The sequence below is a fragment of the Protobothrops mucrosquamatus genome, unplaced genomic scaffold (genome assembly GCF_001527695.2).
Source record: "Protobothrops mucrosquamatus isolate PMUCROS unplaced genomic scaffold, P.Mucros_1.0 scaffold2409, whole genome shotgun sequence".
Taxonomy (NCBI): domain Eukaryota; kingdom Metazoa; phylum Chordata; class Lepidosauria; order Squamata; family Viperidae; genus Protobothrops; species Protobothrops mucrosquamatus.
In genome coordinates this window covers 60310-76208 of record NW_015388481.1, presented here as the reverse complement: position 1 = coordinate 76208, position 15899 = coordinate 60310, and the positions used below count along the sequence as shown (strand labels likewise).

Genomic DNA, 15899 nt, shown 5'->3' with positions numbered 1-15899 from the left:
CTTCATGTTAGATGTTACAAATTTAAAATTATTTCGTGTATTATAAAATATTTTAGTAGATTCTGGATTTAATGCTGAATTCATGTATTCAAATTCATGTTAATCATGGGAGGAATATACTTGAAAATATAATCTACAGTTATTAAAACGTGTATAGTTTTCGTTTGAAAAACCAATATTGTAACATGAATGTATTTCAGAATAAATGTACACTCTGATTTTTCCTTAGTTAAAGCATAAAAGGATTAGCATACTTTTATGTACATAACTACCGATTTATTAAAAAATATAAGATTAAAAGATAAAGTTGTGTCAAGTTGGACAGGACTTGACAAAGAAAAAGATTTTCAAAAGAAAAAAGCTCAAAAAAAAGTAGAAGTGGAGAAAAAAAGTAAGAAAGATAGAAAAAGAATTATTATTATTATTATTATTATTATTAATTGAATTTATATACCGCCCTATCTCCCTTACGGGACTCAGGGCGGTGAACAGGCGATAATAAAAACCACGATAAATATGACATAACTTTCCTTGGTACAGATATGAATAAAGAAAATAGCATCAAACTCTTATTCTATGGTTAACATATTTGATTTTTTCCCCATATAATACATTGATCATTGCACTATTATTTCATGTCATCAATTTAGGAGAGCATATGAACAATAACAAAAAACAAGCAAAATTCATTATATTTGTTATCATTTAATTCTTAATTCTGCTGCCATTGTGCATTGTTTCAGTAAAGAAAACAACCAGGGCAGATACTGTCATTGTCATCATCATCATCTAGTAAACTTGTAGGTCGCTCAACTCTCATTGACTCTGGGCAGCTCACATGAGTGACAGTTCTCTTTTTGTAATGGATGATGTGGTTTCTCTAAGTCAGCTTTTCCCAGTGAAGGCCTCCATTTTAAAAAATGGTTCTGCATATTGGAGAAGTCTGTATCTAGATACCTAAACCTACATACTGTATATATGGGTAATATATATTCAAAAAGGCTTGGTGACTCAAAGCAGCAAATAGCTCTTCTTGGGCCCCTCCTGGTCCCTGTCTAATTCTTCTTGCATCAACTTTGAATAAACTGGAAGTCCTGTTTGGCATAGTAAAAATAATTAGATAGGAGAGGAAAGCTTAAACTACTCAACCGGGAAGCTCATAGGTTTACCTTGAACTGATTACTAATATAGTTGTTAAGATTCTAGAAATATACTAGTCAAGGAGGGGATTAACAGGAGTGGGAAATCTATGTTTCACCCTCAGAAACCTACAATATTGTGACATCAAAATTCAGTGGTAAGCTGTCAAACTACAGTGGCTTAATTTTGTACTTTAAAAAGAGCAGTAAAACAAATATATTAAACCTCCAATAGGTAAAACAGGGATGATTATTTACTTTTTAAAAGTTCATATACTGTATATATATATATAAGGATTATGTATGACCATTTCAGCCGTGCCCTTTGCTGTAATAAAGTCGTTGCTATATTCCATGAAACCCTGAGAAGAAAAAGAAGACTGGAATCCTTAGTGCTCTGCACTTGGTTACTAGTTTGAAAGAAGAAGAATTTGCTAAAAAGAAATAGAAGCGTTCAGTTCTTTCAGGAGATCAGATTCTTTCAGGAAAAAGTAAGAAAGCTTATTTTCTCCAGCATTAATTCTCCTGAGCTCCTGAAAAAATCATCAGCTCCTTGGAATATTCAATTTGTTTCAGCATCTTATAAAATAAACATTTCCCGAAGGATTCAGAGATGTAGACAGGAGATTCTATGCATATAATGAGCCAGGAATTACTTTACTGACAGTCAGTTTCTAGTCACTGACAGTCACCGACCAGCAAGTAAAACCTCTTTGCATTACATCTTTGTCCAGAGTGAATAATCCAGGAGAGAAACAAACAGAAAACTTGTTTGCAGAAAGGTAAAAGGACAAGTATCATTTTAAAAAGATCCTTAAATTTTTTTTAAGTACAGGTAGTCCTTGACTTATAACCACAATTGAGCCCCAAATTTCTGTTACTAAGTAAGATATTTGTTAAGTGAATTTTGCCCCATTTTATGACCTTTCTTGCCACAGTTGTTGTGAATCACTGCAGTTGATAAGTTAGTAACCAGGTTGTTAAGTGAATTGGGCTTCCCCATTGACTTTGCTTGTCAGAAGGTCGCACCACAGTGATCACATGACCCTAGCAATGGTCATAAGTATGAACCAGTTGCCAAGCATCTGAATTTTGATCACGTGATCACAGGGATGCTGCAAAGGTTGTAACTGAAAAAATGGTCATAAGTTACTTTTTTCAGTGCCATTGTAACTTTGAATAGTCACTAAATCAGTGGTTCTCAACCTGTGGGTCGGGACCCCATTTGGGGTCGATCGACCATTTCACGGGGGTCGCCAAGCAAGGCTGTCTGCCATTTTTTTGTCCGCCATTTTTTTTGTCCGCCATTTTTTTCCCTTTTCCGGCAGGTGCCTTACCTCCCTTGGGCTGGGCCAGCTGGTGGTCGGCCTGCTCCGTCTCTGCCGCTTGCCAGCTACGCCTCGGCCGGCGGAGGGGGCAGAACCACGCATGCGCGGCACTGCCGGGCAGGGAAAGTCCTCGACTTACGACCGGTTGGGTAGTCCTCGACTTACAACTGGTTTAGTCCTCGACTTACGACCGGTTTAGTCCTCGACTTATGACCGGTTTAGTCCTCGACTTATGACCAGTTGGGGTCACGGCATTAAAAAGGTTGGGAACCACTGCACTAAATGAACTGTTGTATGTCTAGGACTACCTGTACTAATCTTTCTTTGATATTCTATATTCCATTTTTAAAAACCCATCCCATGACAATTGTTCCATCTCATCTACCACTCAATTACAAATATATATTGCTTTCCTGTATCCTGTCACATTTATCTTGTGGCATGATGACTTTGAAAGTTTATTCTTGCCTAACCACACATTTAAAGATACCGCACAGTTATACCTCACTGATAAATTACATAGACTATAACAGTGGTGGCAAACCTATGGCACGGGTGCCAGAGGCGACACTCAGAGCCCTCTCTGTAGGCACGCGCGCTGTCGCCCCAGTCCTAGGCCTTCAGCTGGGTTTTATAAACCCTTTTCGCTTTAGGCCTCCACCGCCGTGTGCAAAAAAAAAAAAAGGTTTAATCAGTCAATTTCAACTTCTCACGGGAAAAAAAAATCTTGCAAAGTTGGAATTGATTGATTGAACTTTTTAGTCCCACCCAGTCTGCCGTTACCACCACAGCCATGCCCAGCCAATGGGCCACACCCACCTGGCACTCTACGATGCATAAGTGGGTTTTGGGTTGCAGTTTGGGCACTCAGTCCCTAAAAGGTTTGCCATCACTGGACTATAAGATCTGTCATTTATTTTCCAAACTACTGTAATGCTCTCTACATGGGGCTCCCCTTGAGGAGCACCCGGAGGCTCCAACTGGTCCAGAATGCGGCCGCGCGGGCGGTGTTGGGAGGGACTCGTCGCTCCCATGTAACACCGCTGCTGCGCGAGCTGCACTGGTTGCCGGTGGCCTTCCGGGTGCGCTTCAAGGTGTTGGTCATCATCTTCAAAGCGCTCCANGCGGGATTGGCCTAGGGAATTTTAGTGGGGTTTTTTAAGGGAAATTTTAATTATTAGGCCATTACAAATATTTCCTTTTAATCTGGTTTTAATTTGATATTTACTGTAATATTGGTTTTATAAGGCTGTCAGCCGCCCTGAGTCCGGTAAGGAGAAGGGCGGGATACAAATCAAATAAATAAATAAATAAATAAATAAAATTTACCTTAAAGCAGAATTTGATAGCTAGGCAGGAGTTCATATAATATTCTAGATATAATTAGCTGTCAGTTGCTGTTATTATTACACAGTGGAATCAAAAGGTGAGGTGACTGCATTCATGGCAGAATAATTCACAAAAAAGTGGGCAAAGCAAAAAACAAAGACTAGCTTGTCATTGTTCAGAAGTCAAAATAAGGTTTGTGGTCTGCAGTAAAAGGTGAGAAGTCTGTCTCTTCATATGTATTCCAGTTATCTAAAAATATGCCTATTTACGTCAAGAATTTTAGTAGGCTTAAACCTTGAAAAGGGAAAAAAGATGGGATGGGATGGATGGGACAAGGAGAGGCGAGCAAATCTGACTACATTAATAAGAGTGGCAAAATACCAATAGCTGGCAAATACCAATAGCTGACAATAAGAGTGGCAAAATACTAATAGCTGTTATGCTGCCCTGTTTAGAGTGACTTGGTCTCTATTGGGTAGGAAGTGCCCCTTGGAATTATTGTTAGGCCATTGTAAGGATTATTCAGACTGTCTGGCAGATGATCACTCAGATTCGCTGCACCTTAGACTGGTGAAGCAGGCCGAGGCACCTTGGATATGACCTCTGATAAGTTAGAGTCAGTGACTCCTAAGGAGGCGGACAGAACTCTTTGCTGTCAGCTCAGTCACCTCTTTACTAGATCCAGGTCTCTCCTGGGTCATGAAAAAAATGAAGGAGATGACCCACAGTTAGGTCCATGCTGCGGTTTCAATCTCTTTGATAGAGGGGATGATGCACCCCTTCCTAAGAGGAAAAATAAGAACAGCATTGAAACAATAATTTTACTAAAAACAAAGCTAAAAAATTCAGAATATAAATACTGCATATATAAAAGAAGCACAATTGTTATATAATGCTTTAAAATGTTAACATCAAATCTTAAATAAAAATATCACCCTCTTCCTATTTTTAGCTATTTCTTTCATTATTTGATTTGGGTAGAAGGACTGCTGAGACTAGTTGGGGGGACAACAGATACCCTGCTATTTCAATGAATTAAATTTCTGGCCTCTGCAATAATGTGTCCACTTTATCCTGGCGTTTTGGGTTTTTTTTTTTAAGATCCCAGAGCAAGAATTGAACTGACCTTTAATCAAAATTAGATACCAAAACTTATAGTTCTGTTTTTATAGCTTCAACATGATTGAATGTATAACTAGATAGAGAGGTACATTGGGCCCCTTTAAGTGATTGACTGTTACAAACTATGAGTCTGGGAGTTGTTTTTCTTTTAACTTCTATCATATTATAATAATAATATTTTTTATTTTGCGGTCACAGACCAAAATGCAAGTGCAACAAAAGAAAACACAAGAAAAATATAATCACAAACAATTAAACACCAGAAGCCTTGGCTAAAGGGAATTACAACGTTCTCCTCTAATAGTTACAGCTCTTAAAAGAAATTTAGAAACCTGAGAAGTAATATAGGAGGAGCCATCCCCTAAACAATATAAGACCAAATTACTAACATTAGAACCAGAGGGATCAATTCCAAGAAGAGACAATAATTTAATTCTGCCTGTGTCATGTGTTATACATAGGGCAGTATGATAAGACATGCTCCACAGTTTCAACTTCAGCCCTATCACAGGGGCATAGTCGCTCACTAAACAGGAGCCTCTTGAATCGCCCGTCGAGTAGTGCTGAGGGCAAGACATTGAAACGGGCTAGAGAAAAGACTCTTCTATACTTGGGGATGGTTAGAGTATAGAAATATGAAGCCATCCTCAATCCATAATTATTAGAATGGCTGAAGATCAAAGGGGAGCAGGTTTTGTTGACTCTGGCTCTTAAATATTGCAAATCTATGTCCACAAGCCGTTGGACTATCCTAAACTGGGCGTCCTTGAGACTGTAATCTCCTAGAGCATCCCCCGTAAAACCTAGCAAGTGGAGTTTCTTCGTCAGCTCCCTCTCCCAACGAGAGGTATGAGAGTCAGCAAACACCAGGGAGAGATAGCTACCAGGGACTGCTGAAAAGAGCACCCGAAACCACCATTTGAAGGTGTTAATCCACGCCATGCATTCGACTGAACGAATGCCCAGTTCCAGGTACATCGAAGCAAATCCAACACAGGGAGGAAGACCCAGAAGTTTCCTAAGAAAAACAGCCTGGGTTCTTTCAATACAATCCTTGAAGCCTCGTATCCATATGGGAATTCCATAAAGAGTTTGGGCCAGGGCTTCTATCATATTTATTTTCTTTCTCTTCAACTAAACAATTTAAAAAGTCATAAAAATGTTGTTAGGGAGCATGCTCTGACAGATTAAGTACATTTTTAGATTACTTGATGAAAATTATTTTATTTAAAGATTGTAACTAAAATAAGACTAATAGCTATTTTATCCAGTTCAATTTCATGGAGGCAAGGTGTCAAAAACTCAAAATAATGAATTATGATATACTGTATATTATGATAGAAATAAAAAAATGTGCATGCTTTTTAAAAATAAAGGAAGAGAAGACTTTGAAGATGGCAAAAGAACAATAACTTAAAAAGTAAAAAAAATTCTGGAGGAAATAAACCTTCCAAAGTGAATGATGTTAAGCTAAGCAACACCTTTTGCAATATTTCCTAGTTTCTAGCTGTATCAAAATGCTGGACTATTTGAGTCTCTTAGTTATTTAGCACATGCCTTAAAGTGCTGCATATACCAAGAAAATTTGCTTTTGATACTAATACTAATTGTAAGATACAATTAGTTCCTTTACAGATACAAGCATATTTTATAAAAATTAGCAGGGAGCCTTTAATTTTATGAGGAAAGGAGTAATGGTAGATCAATAATAATAATAATAATAATGATAATGATAATGATAAAGTTGGAAGGGACCTTGGAGGTCATTAAGTCCAACCCCCTGCTCAGGCAGGAAACCCTATACCATTTCAGACAAATGGCTGTCCAGTCTCTTCTTAAAGACTTCCAGTGTTGGAGCATTCACCGCTTCTGGAGGCAGGTTGTTCCACTGGTTAATTGTTCTAACTGTCAGGAAGTTTCTCCTTAGTTCTAGGTTGCTTCTCTCTTTGGTTAGCTTCCACCCATTGCTCCTTGTCCTGCCTTCAGGCGCTTTGGAAAATAGAATGGCTTCTTGCCTATGACTGCTTTCTTACCAGAAGTAGTTTTCTGGAAAGCTGAGTGAAAGCAGGATAAAAAACATTTATACTTGTGGGAAAGAAAGAAATTCATTCTTTTTTCTTTCTCTGCTTCCTGTTTCCAGCTGAAGTATACATAGGAATTAGAAAACCTGCAGAAGCCACTGCTTGTACTCAGGAAGCTGGTAACCTCTTTGCTATGTCTCACAATGTTCTCTACATGAGAGGTCAAGTGGCAGAACTTCGGGGAAATACTGATGAAGCCAAGCGCTGGTATGAAGAGGCCTTGTCTATTAGCCCTACACATGTCAGAAGTATGCAAAGATTGGTAAGTTCAATTTATGCAGCATAATGTGTAAAAGAGAGATTTATCGATTAAAACACTAAGGGAATATCATTATCAATCCTATAATTAGAATGTACTCAACAACTGTAAAAATATGTGTGGGATAAATTCTATTGACATGAACTCTTGAGCCATTGGTATTTATTTGACCTGCAATAGTGCTAATAATCACATTTAGAAAAGGGAGAGAAACAGAAGACTTTTTTTTAGATATGGTGATCTATCTTCTTAGTGATATGAAAATAGAGAAAATGTGTGATATTTTTGAAATAAAATAATAATATTCTATAAGTAATGGGCCCAGTGTTGTAAAACTACAGCAACTGCAAATTGTTCATTAATATATTCACTTAGTATTCAGTGTAGAGTAGAGTAGAGCAGAGCAGAACAGAACAGAACAGTATTCTATTCCAGTGCCCCCCCAACCTTTTGGGCATCAGAGACCAGTTTTGTGGAGAGAGGTTTTTCCACAGACCAGAGGGGGTGTGGTTGCTATTCTATTCTATTCTATTCTATTCTATTCTATTCTATTCTATTCTATTCTATTCTACTCTACTCTACTCTACTCTACTCTATTCTATTCATTGGGTATTTATTTTATCACATTGAAATAAATCAACTGAAATCAGAAAAAAATACTAGCATATCAACCAAGGGTTTAATTTCATGTACTGTAAATTGCTGTGATATTATCCATGTTGTCCATATTCTATATTTCCCATGTGTTTATAATTTCTTTTAAGAGTACAATATGAGTATGCTTGCTTTAGCTTTCCTGCCAGTTCATTTTCATAGTACACCAAAGTAGTTTTCTAGGACATTTTGAGTTCCGAATAAACACTTTATTTAACCCTGTGAAAACTTAGGAGGCCTTACAGTTATTACTTTATTTGCTTACTCAGCACTACTTAGATGGGACATCACTTATACTCAATGATTTCTTCTCATTGCAAATAGCAAGTTTCTATCTAGCTGTCTGCACTATTATATGCATGCACTTTCTCTTTGCTCGCTGCCTCAGCAGAAGGATTGCCTCTGTGTGCACATACAGAATTAGGAACAGCCTTGAAAAAAGATGCATAAACTATCCTAAGCTCAGGGCTGCTTTAGTGTTGTAGGAATGCTCTGCCCATGCAAATGCTTTATGAAGTGTTTTTTTTTCCAAATGCTTTGCACAACCCAGTGAAATATGCTATTAACTTCTTTTCTAGCTGGACCTTCAGTGAATGTACAAATATCTTAGATAACAATGTTTTTTTTAACGTTTCAAAAAAATCTCTAATTAAATAAAACAATATTAAAAGAATGTTTAATAATACTTTTTATTTTTCTTTATGTGTGTTGGTTATAAAGCTTTAATATATCTCATTATATCAGCTTGCCTATGATAGCATCAATTTGTAGAACAGCGTTTCTCAACCTTGGCAACTTAAAGCCGTGTGGACTTTGACTCCTAGAAAGCTGGCTGGGGAATTGTGGCAGTTGAAATCCACACGGCTTAAAGTTAAGGTTGAGAAATACTATTCTAGAATGAGATTTGTTTAAAAAAACAAATTGGCCATCATTCAGTCTATTTTGATCCTTTGTCTTAGCTTTAAAGGATGTTGAAAGGCCTCTTTTAACAGAATAACAGAGTTGGAAGGGGCCTTGAAGATAGAATAGAATAACAGAGTTGGAAGGGACCTTGGAGGTCTTCTAGTCCAACCCCCTGCTTAGGCAGGAAACCCTATACCATTTCAGACAAATGGTTGTCCAGTCTCTTCTTAAAAACTTCCAGTGTTAGTGCATCCTGTCAGGAAATTTCGTATTAGTTCTAGGTTGCTTCTCTCCTTGATTAATTTCCATCCATTGTTTTTTTACTTGCCTTTTGGTGCTATGAAAAATAGGTTGACAACTTCTTCTGTGTGGCAGCCCCTCAAATTTTGGAACACTGTTATCATGTCACCCTAGTCCTTCTTTTCACTACAGTAGGCAAAGATATAAAGACTATATATATATATAAATATATAATATATATAATTTATAATATTATATAAGATATAATCCATAAAATATAAATATAAAATATATAAGATAAAAAGACAAAAACTGAGCTTTACAAAGATATGTTGAAGAAAAAAATGGGACCTTTAGAATTTTATCACAGAAAAACTTGTGTTCTTTTTGAACTGTCATCCGAAAATCTTTTGATAATTCTTTTCCCCAATTTGTTAAACACTTTCAAGTTGTTTAGCAGTGTTATCGTTAATGAAACGCTATTATGTAAGCATAGAATTAGAAGAACAGTGTGAGAACTAGAGTAAGGATTGTATCCTAGATATCATGTCTGTGTTATAATTCACATTCTCTGCTGTGGGAGACAAAAATACTTCATCACAAAATTATCCTTTGCTAGTTAAGTTAATAGTATTAGACTTATTATATGTTGATCTGTCCAATGTAATTTCATTGTGTTAAAAATTCATTTCATGATGCTTATTCAAATTAAACCTGTGGTGTATAGAGCTCAATGGAAGAATTATAATTCTCCACTTTAATCTGACTTCTTTATTCAAAATGAAAAGCTTGTTTCCTCAAAGGCTTCTGTAAATTATTCAGAGAGGTTTTTCCTCATACATTCCTGAGGGAACGCATAAGACAAAAAATTACAAAGGAACAGAGAATACAGGGAAGTATTTTTATGTTACCTTTCTGGCTTTTCAAGATAATTGAACACATTGATAAATGCCAAAGGGTGCCTTGTAAAGAAGGTAGGCGTTGTACCCGAAGTAGTACACTTACAATGTCTTTCTTTTCCATTTGAATTCACTTGAAATAAAGGGCCTCTCCATGCACATTGCATTCCCCCTAGAGGCACTCTGCTGTTCATCAAGGGTAGAAGTTCTTGTTTAACAGGAAATAGACAAGAAAAAAATTCCCTTAAAGCTGAAGGTGCTTCCAGTTTCTTTACTGTAGTATCATAGGATACTTTTTCAGGTGCTGGCCAGACTTTCTATACCACCCATGTTTTTAGATTTTAAAAATAAAAGCAATAGAAGGCTGGCATGCATGAAAACAAAACACCAGTGCCAAATATTATCTGATTTTCCAAAATGAGTCTGAGATAAAGCCCATTAGGATTAGTGGGTCCCGTGCTTAGTTTGTAGCCTGTCCAGAAAAATAATAAGGACAGTGATTGGTAAGGAGAGAGTGCTGGGTCACATTTTAATAAAATAATTATTTTAACATGCTTATATACTCCATGGTAGTTTTTCCCTGAATGCTTAAGGTTCTGAACTGCCTTTGTGTAAGAGTATATAGAAATTTATATGGAGCAGTTGGCAAAATGATAGTGGGAATAAAACCAGAATCACCACATATAGATTTAATATGCTAAAGGCACATGCTGTAGAAACAGTGAAGCCTCTAATCATGACAGGATCACTATGGGGGGTATGTCGCCTCATAGACATCTATTTATGTATGTATGCATGTATGTATGTATGTATTTAATTCATTCATTCATTCATTTAAAAGATTTGTATAGCACCATAATCTGGGTGGCTCATAAACTATTATATTAATATTGTAAAAACAATATTATACATCAAAAGACTTTCTGCTGTTCTCTTACTATGAAGCTAGAATATTATTTTTCTCAAATCTGTGAAATCAGCTTATTTAAAAAGTATAATCTATCCATTATGTAGATTGTTTCATGACACTGAAGCAGACTGCTGGGCCCTAAGGACTGAATAGAGTCACCGAACAAAATATATCTTTATGTACTATGTGCATCTTCCTGTAATTAAATATCTGGGATAGACAAAGTGATGAGGCTTGCTAACTTACAGAATGATAATCAGAGCTGAAGAAGGGGCCTGAAGCCTTTCTTCAACTTCTATCTAACTTTTTTTGTAGAAATGCTTAATGCCTTTAGCAAACCTCTAGAAATGGACAAGAAGTTCTTATATTTCACTTGAGAGACAGTTTTAGGCCCCAGGCTAAAAAGTGGAAGACCACAAGTTCTATCATGCCTTAGGCATGGAGTCAGCTGGGTGATCTTGAGCCAGTCCCTCACTTACAGCCCTAGGAAGAAGGCAAACCATCACCAAAACTTTTGCCAAGAAAACTGCAAGGACTAGTCTAGGCAGTCGTCAGGAATCAGCACTGATGCAAAGGCACAAAAGAACCCCCAAAATCTTCACTTAACATGTTTTATTCCATATCCGTTGCTTTCCTAATTTATTAAAATGGATATTAATGTGTCTTTCATTCATTGTTTATATAACCAATATCTCCCCTGTAGGTAGTTTCTAGTACAGTGGTTCTCAACCTGTGGGTCGGGACCCCATTTGGGGTCGATCGACCATTTCATGGGGGTCGCCAAGCAAGGCTGTCTATCATTTTTTTTGTCCGCCATTTTTTCCCCTTTTCCGGCAGGTGGCTTACCTCCCTTGGGCTGGGCCAGCTGGTGGTCGGCCTGTTCCGTCTCTGCCGCTTGCCAACTACGCCTCGGCCGGCGCAGGGGGCGGAACCACGCATGTGCGGCGCTCCTGGGCAGGGAAAGTCCTTGACTTACGACTGGTTGGGTAGTCCTCAACTTACGACCGGTTTAGTCCTCGACTTACGACCGGTTTAGTCCTCGACTTACAACCGGTTTAGTCCTCGACTTACGACCGGTTGGGGTCGCGGCATTAAAAAGGTTGAGAACCACTGTTCTAGTATAACATTAAGTAGAATGTTTTACTGTGGTCTGTGGTGAATAATATCATATTTTTCTTTTTATTTGAATAAACTTACCCTTTTCACTGAAAACATGCTTTGGGATTCCTGGGCTGCTGTCTCCTTAGGATTAATCTGGGGGAGGAGAAGAAGGTATACTCCTTCTGCAGCAGTAATTAAAAGTGATTATTTTAATTGATAATAAATTGAATAAATACACTTGGGCAAAAATGTATCTTCAAACAGGTTGAAGTTCCTTGCTCTTGTTTTCACTTGGGTGCCCCAATATCTTTTTAAAACCTGTGAACTACTAACTCACTCAATAATTTGTTGGACTCCTCATTTCATGTGCTTGATTTAACAAATAGGAATCTTCAAAGTATGTTACCAAATTTACCAAATTCATACATTTATTAATGACTCAGAAATAAAATTTTCAGTGTCGCAACAAAGTATTGAAATCAGTTCACTAATGTAGACAAAGTCATTGTTTTATTTTACCGTAAGTATAAAATATAAAAATGTTTGGCTTAGGATTCCATATCTTAGAAGGACAGATTACTGGTGGTGATGGAAAACAACAAATATAGGTATTTAATTTGCTAAGTCAGTGGTGCTCTTGGGAAATACTGAATAGAACATGGGAGATTTTATGCAATTGAAAAATAATTTTGTTTTGGCAGTAGCACAGGATTTAATAAATAGTTTTAGGGCAACTTTAGATAAAAGGAAGAAATGGATGTAATATAAATTGTCCAGAATTTAATTAACCACACCTCTTGATTGATTAGAGATATTTGTCAGTTTTTAGCAGACATAGTCTGTTTTTACCACATTTTTTAACTTCACTGTATTTAGTATTTATGACTTCTGTTATGAAGAGACATTTTCATTATCCTTCCCCACTTTCCCAATCTCTCTTTCCTCACTAACTGGTTTATATGGGAAGAAGAGCAAGGGTGAAGCGTACACAAGATCAGTTTCATCTTATTAATATCTGAGACAATATTCTTAGTCTGCTGAAAAATAACTGAACAACTGCAACCCAACAGAGTTTCTTGTATTGACCATACAAGTGATAGTCAGAGACATCGGGACCAAATCTAAAGCCTTTTGACTGAGAATAGCATAGTAACAATTTTCAGTTGTGCATGCCATCCTGTTGAAAATTAGTCCTCAATTTACAACCACAATTGAGCCCAAAATTTCTGTACTAAGTAAGACAGTTGTTAAGAGAGTTTTGCTCAATTTTATGACAGTTGTTAAGTGACTCACTGCAGTTGTTAAGTTAGTAACATAGTTGTTAAGTGAATCTGGATTGTCCATTGATTTTGCTTGTCAGAAGGTGGCAAAAGTAATCAAATAACCATGGGACACTGCAACCGTCATAAATACATGCCAGTTGCCAAATGTCCAAGTTTTGATCATGTGACAGTTGGGAAGCTGTAATGGTCATAAGTTTGAAAAATCATCATAAATCACCTTTTTCAGTGCTGTTATAACTTTGAATGGTTGTAAGTCAAGGACTACCTCTATAAATTTAGCTTAGCTTTCATCTCTGGTTTTTGTCTGTTTTCTGTGAATATATAAATGCATAAATCACTCAAATCTTTAACATTCCAAAGTAAATGAAGATACAGTTTATCATATTTGCCTGATAAGATTTGGATTCTCTAAATAATGCATGATTCAGTTCTTATTTTGAATAGCATTAGTTGAAAGTAAGTAATCTAAAAATGAGGGGGAAACGACCTGGAGACACGATGTGCATTCCAAAGTTAAGTTACTGATAATGTATTTGTTCTAAACAAAAACATCATTCTTATTAATGTCCACTGTTACTTTCTCAACTAATATCATGGATTTATTATCTTGTTTTAATCAAGTGGACAAAGCTACTGCAAAAAGATTCCCATCTTCTAGGAAGTCGTGTTTTTTTTTAATGGTCCCTAAATTTAAAATGCTACATGGCAAGTCATGTAACTTACTTTTCCATTTATTGTTGCCATTATATGTTATCTTTCGAAAAACATGTTTGCATTGCTGATCAGTTTCATGAACAGAAGCAATTTTATGCTGATCTGTTCGTGTTTATGAAATAAAAATGATTAACAGTTCTAATTAAATAACACAGAAGGTGGGATAACAATTAATTGATTATTTGGATTAATTGAATTATATTGAATTAATTGAACAATTGCCATTCGGAATATAAAGCCACTCTAATTTGATATTATTTCATGTCAGCTCATCTTAAAAGTCTCTTATTGAGGCTTACCTGATTTCTTTTATGGATTACAAATCACTTTTAATGTTTTATAATGTGTACTTTAAATGCTGCATTTCATACACCAGTGTGCTGTCTAAAAAAAGAGAGATTTAAGAAATCAAACCAATTCCACATAATACAAAAATGTTTAATTTTTATTTAATTTATTTATTACATTTTTATGCTGCCTGTCTCACTGGTACAGTGACTGGGTGGCTTAATGCATCATACCTTCTTCATTATATCAGTACCAATTTTTGCATTCCAAATTGATTTAATCACATTTTTAATGTTATACAAATGCATACAGTCACTAAAACCAATTTTAGTCATCTGGCATTAATTATGTAGTCACAGTTTATAAGTCAACACAGTGATGCTATTTTTATCAAAAATAGAGGCAGCATTAGTGGTATTTTTCAAAAGGTTTGTATATAATTTTCTTATACTATATTCTGAACTTTTGTTACGACTGCAATTGCAATATTTGCATAGCCTTGTATAATCTTTATCCTGCACCCTGTGCTATGCTACCATCTTTACAATATCATTGTAAAAAATCCAAAATTGGGTGAAATAATTATTTTGTTTAATTCTTCTAACTGATACTTAACCCTTGATCTATAATTCAAGTTGATTTATTGAACAAATTTATATCTCCTCCCAACTCACATAAAGTTGACCCTAGAAGGCTTGCAACATTAAAGTTCACAACATAAAAAAAACCATAAAACCCTACTCCCATGGCAGCAGTAACGTAGTAAAACCAACCACTTGATTGGCTCCACCTCCAATTGGTGTCCCCAGACCACTGACAAAACCATGTCTCCAGGTCCTTTAAAAAAATGCAGCAATGTTAATCCATGGGAATGATGTTTCATAGGAAAGGGATCACCACCTTTTTCATGGTTCCAGTATATCCCTAATAGATGGGACCTGCAACACTTCCTTGGTGTCCTTCTGAAGACTGGCAAAGATTCTATCTGTACGTTTACAGTTAAAAGCACAATCCAGTATTCTTGATAGCAAACTTCTATTTATATAAAGGGAGTTCTGCACTTTTAATCAGCTTCTCACTTCCTGGATCTCCCACTCCTTTGGAGCATAACTCGCAATGGGCTGCTAGGTAAAAGTTACCTTTTGTAGCTTTTTATTCTTCAGTTATGTATGTGGTTTTTTTTTTTTTAAAAAAAAAGCCACATTATTTCTTCAAATTTATATAGCCATTCACTCATATATGACTCGGTGTATATATGTAAATCTTGATTACTGCAGTTAATTCATTTCACAAAATGGTTGCATCATTCAAATTTGCACTATTCGAAGTGATAAGTTTATGGAAAATTAGGGTAATTGGTTCCAGCTCAATGGAAATAGGCAATTAAGTTTTTGTATGTTGATTAATGAAGTGCTGTATGACAGCATAGGAGAACAAATCTATATCCAAAGCATGCCTGCAACCTCCTGTATTCTGCTGTAGTTCTTCAAAATTGAGCTTTCCACAATTGGAACCTTCCTTTTCTCCATTTTGCACAAGCAACAATTAGTGTTTAAAACCCCAGTGTTGCACTAACTGAATCTTGGTTCGCATTAAACAGTACCTGATACCAATTTATAAATTGCATTAAATTGAAGTAGACAAACACA

The 15899-nt window shown here is 36.3% G+C and overlaps 1 protein-coding gene across 1 annotated transcript in view; it reads left to right on the top strand.

Moving 5' to 3' along the window:
- LOC107295587 (tetratricopeptide repeat protein 7B-like) overlaps positions 1-15899 on the top strand; it is a 79318-nt gene that overhangs the window by 48724 nt on the left and 14695 nt on the right. Inside the window, 1 exon segment of the mRNA XM_015824901.1 lies at positions 7059-7261. Coding sequence (XP_015680387.1) covers positions 7059-7261 — 203 coding nt within the window.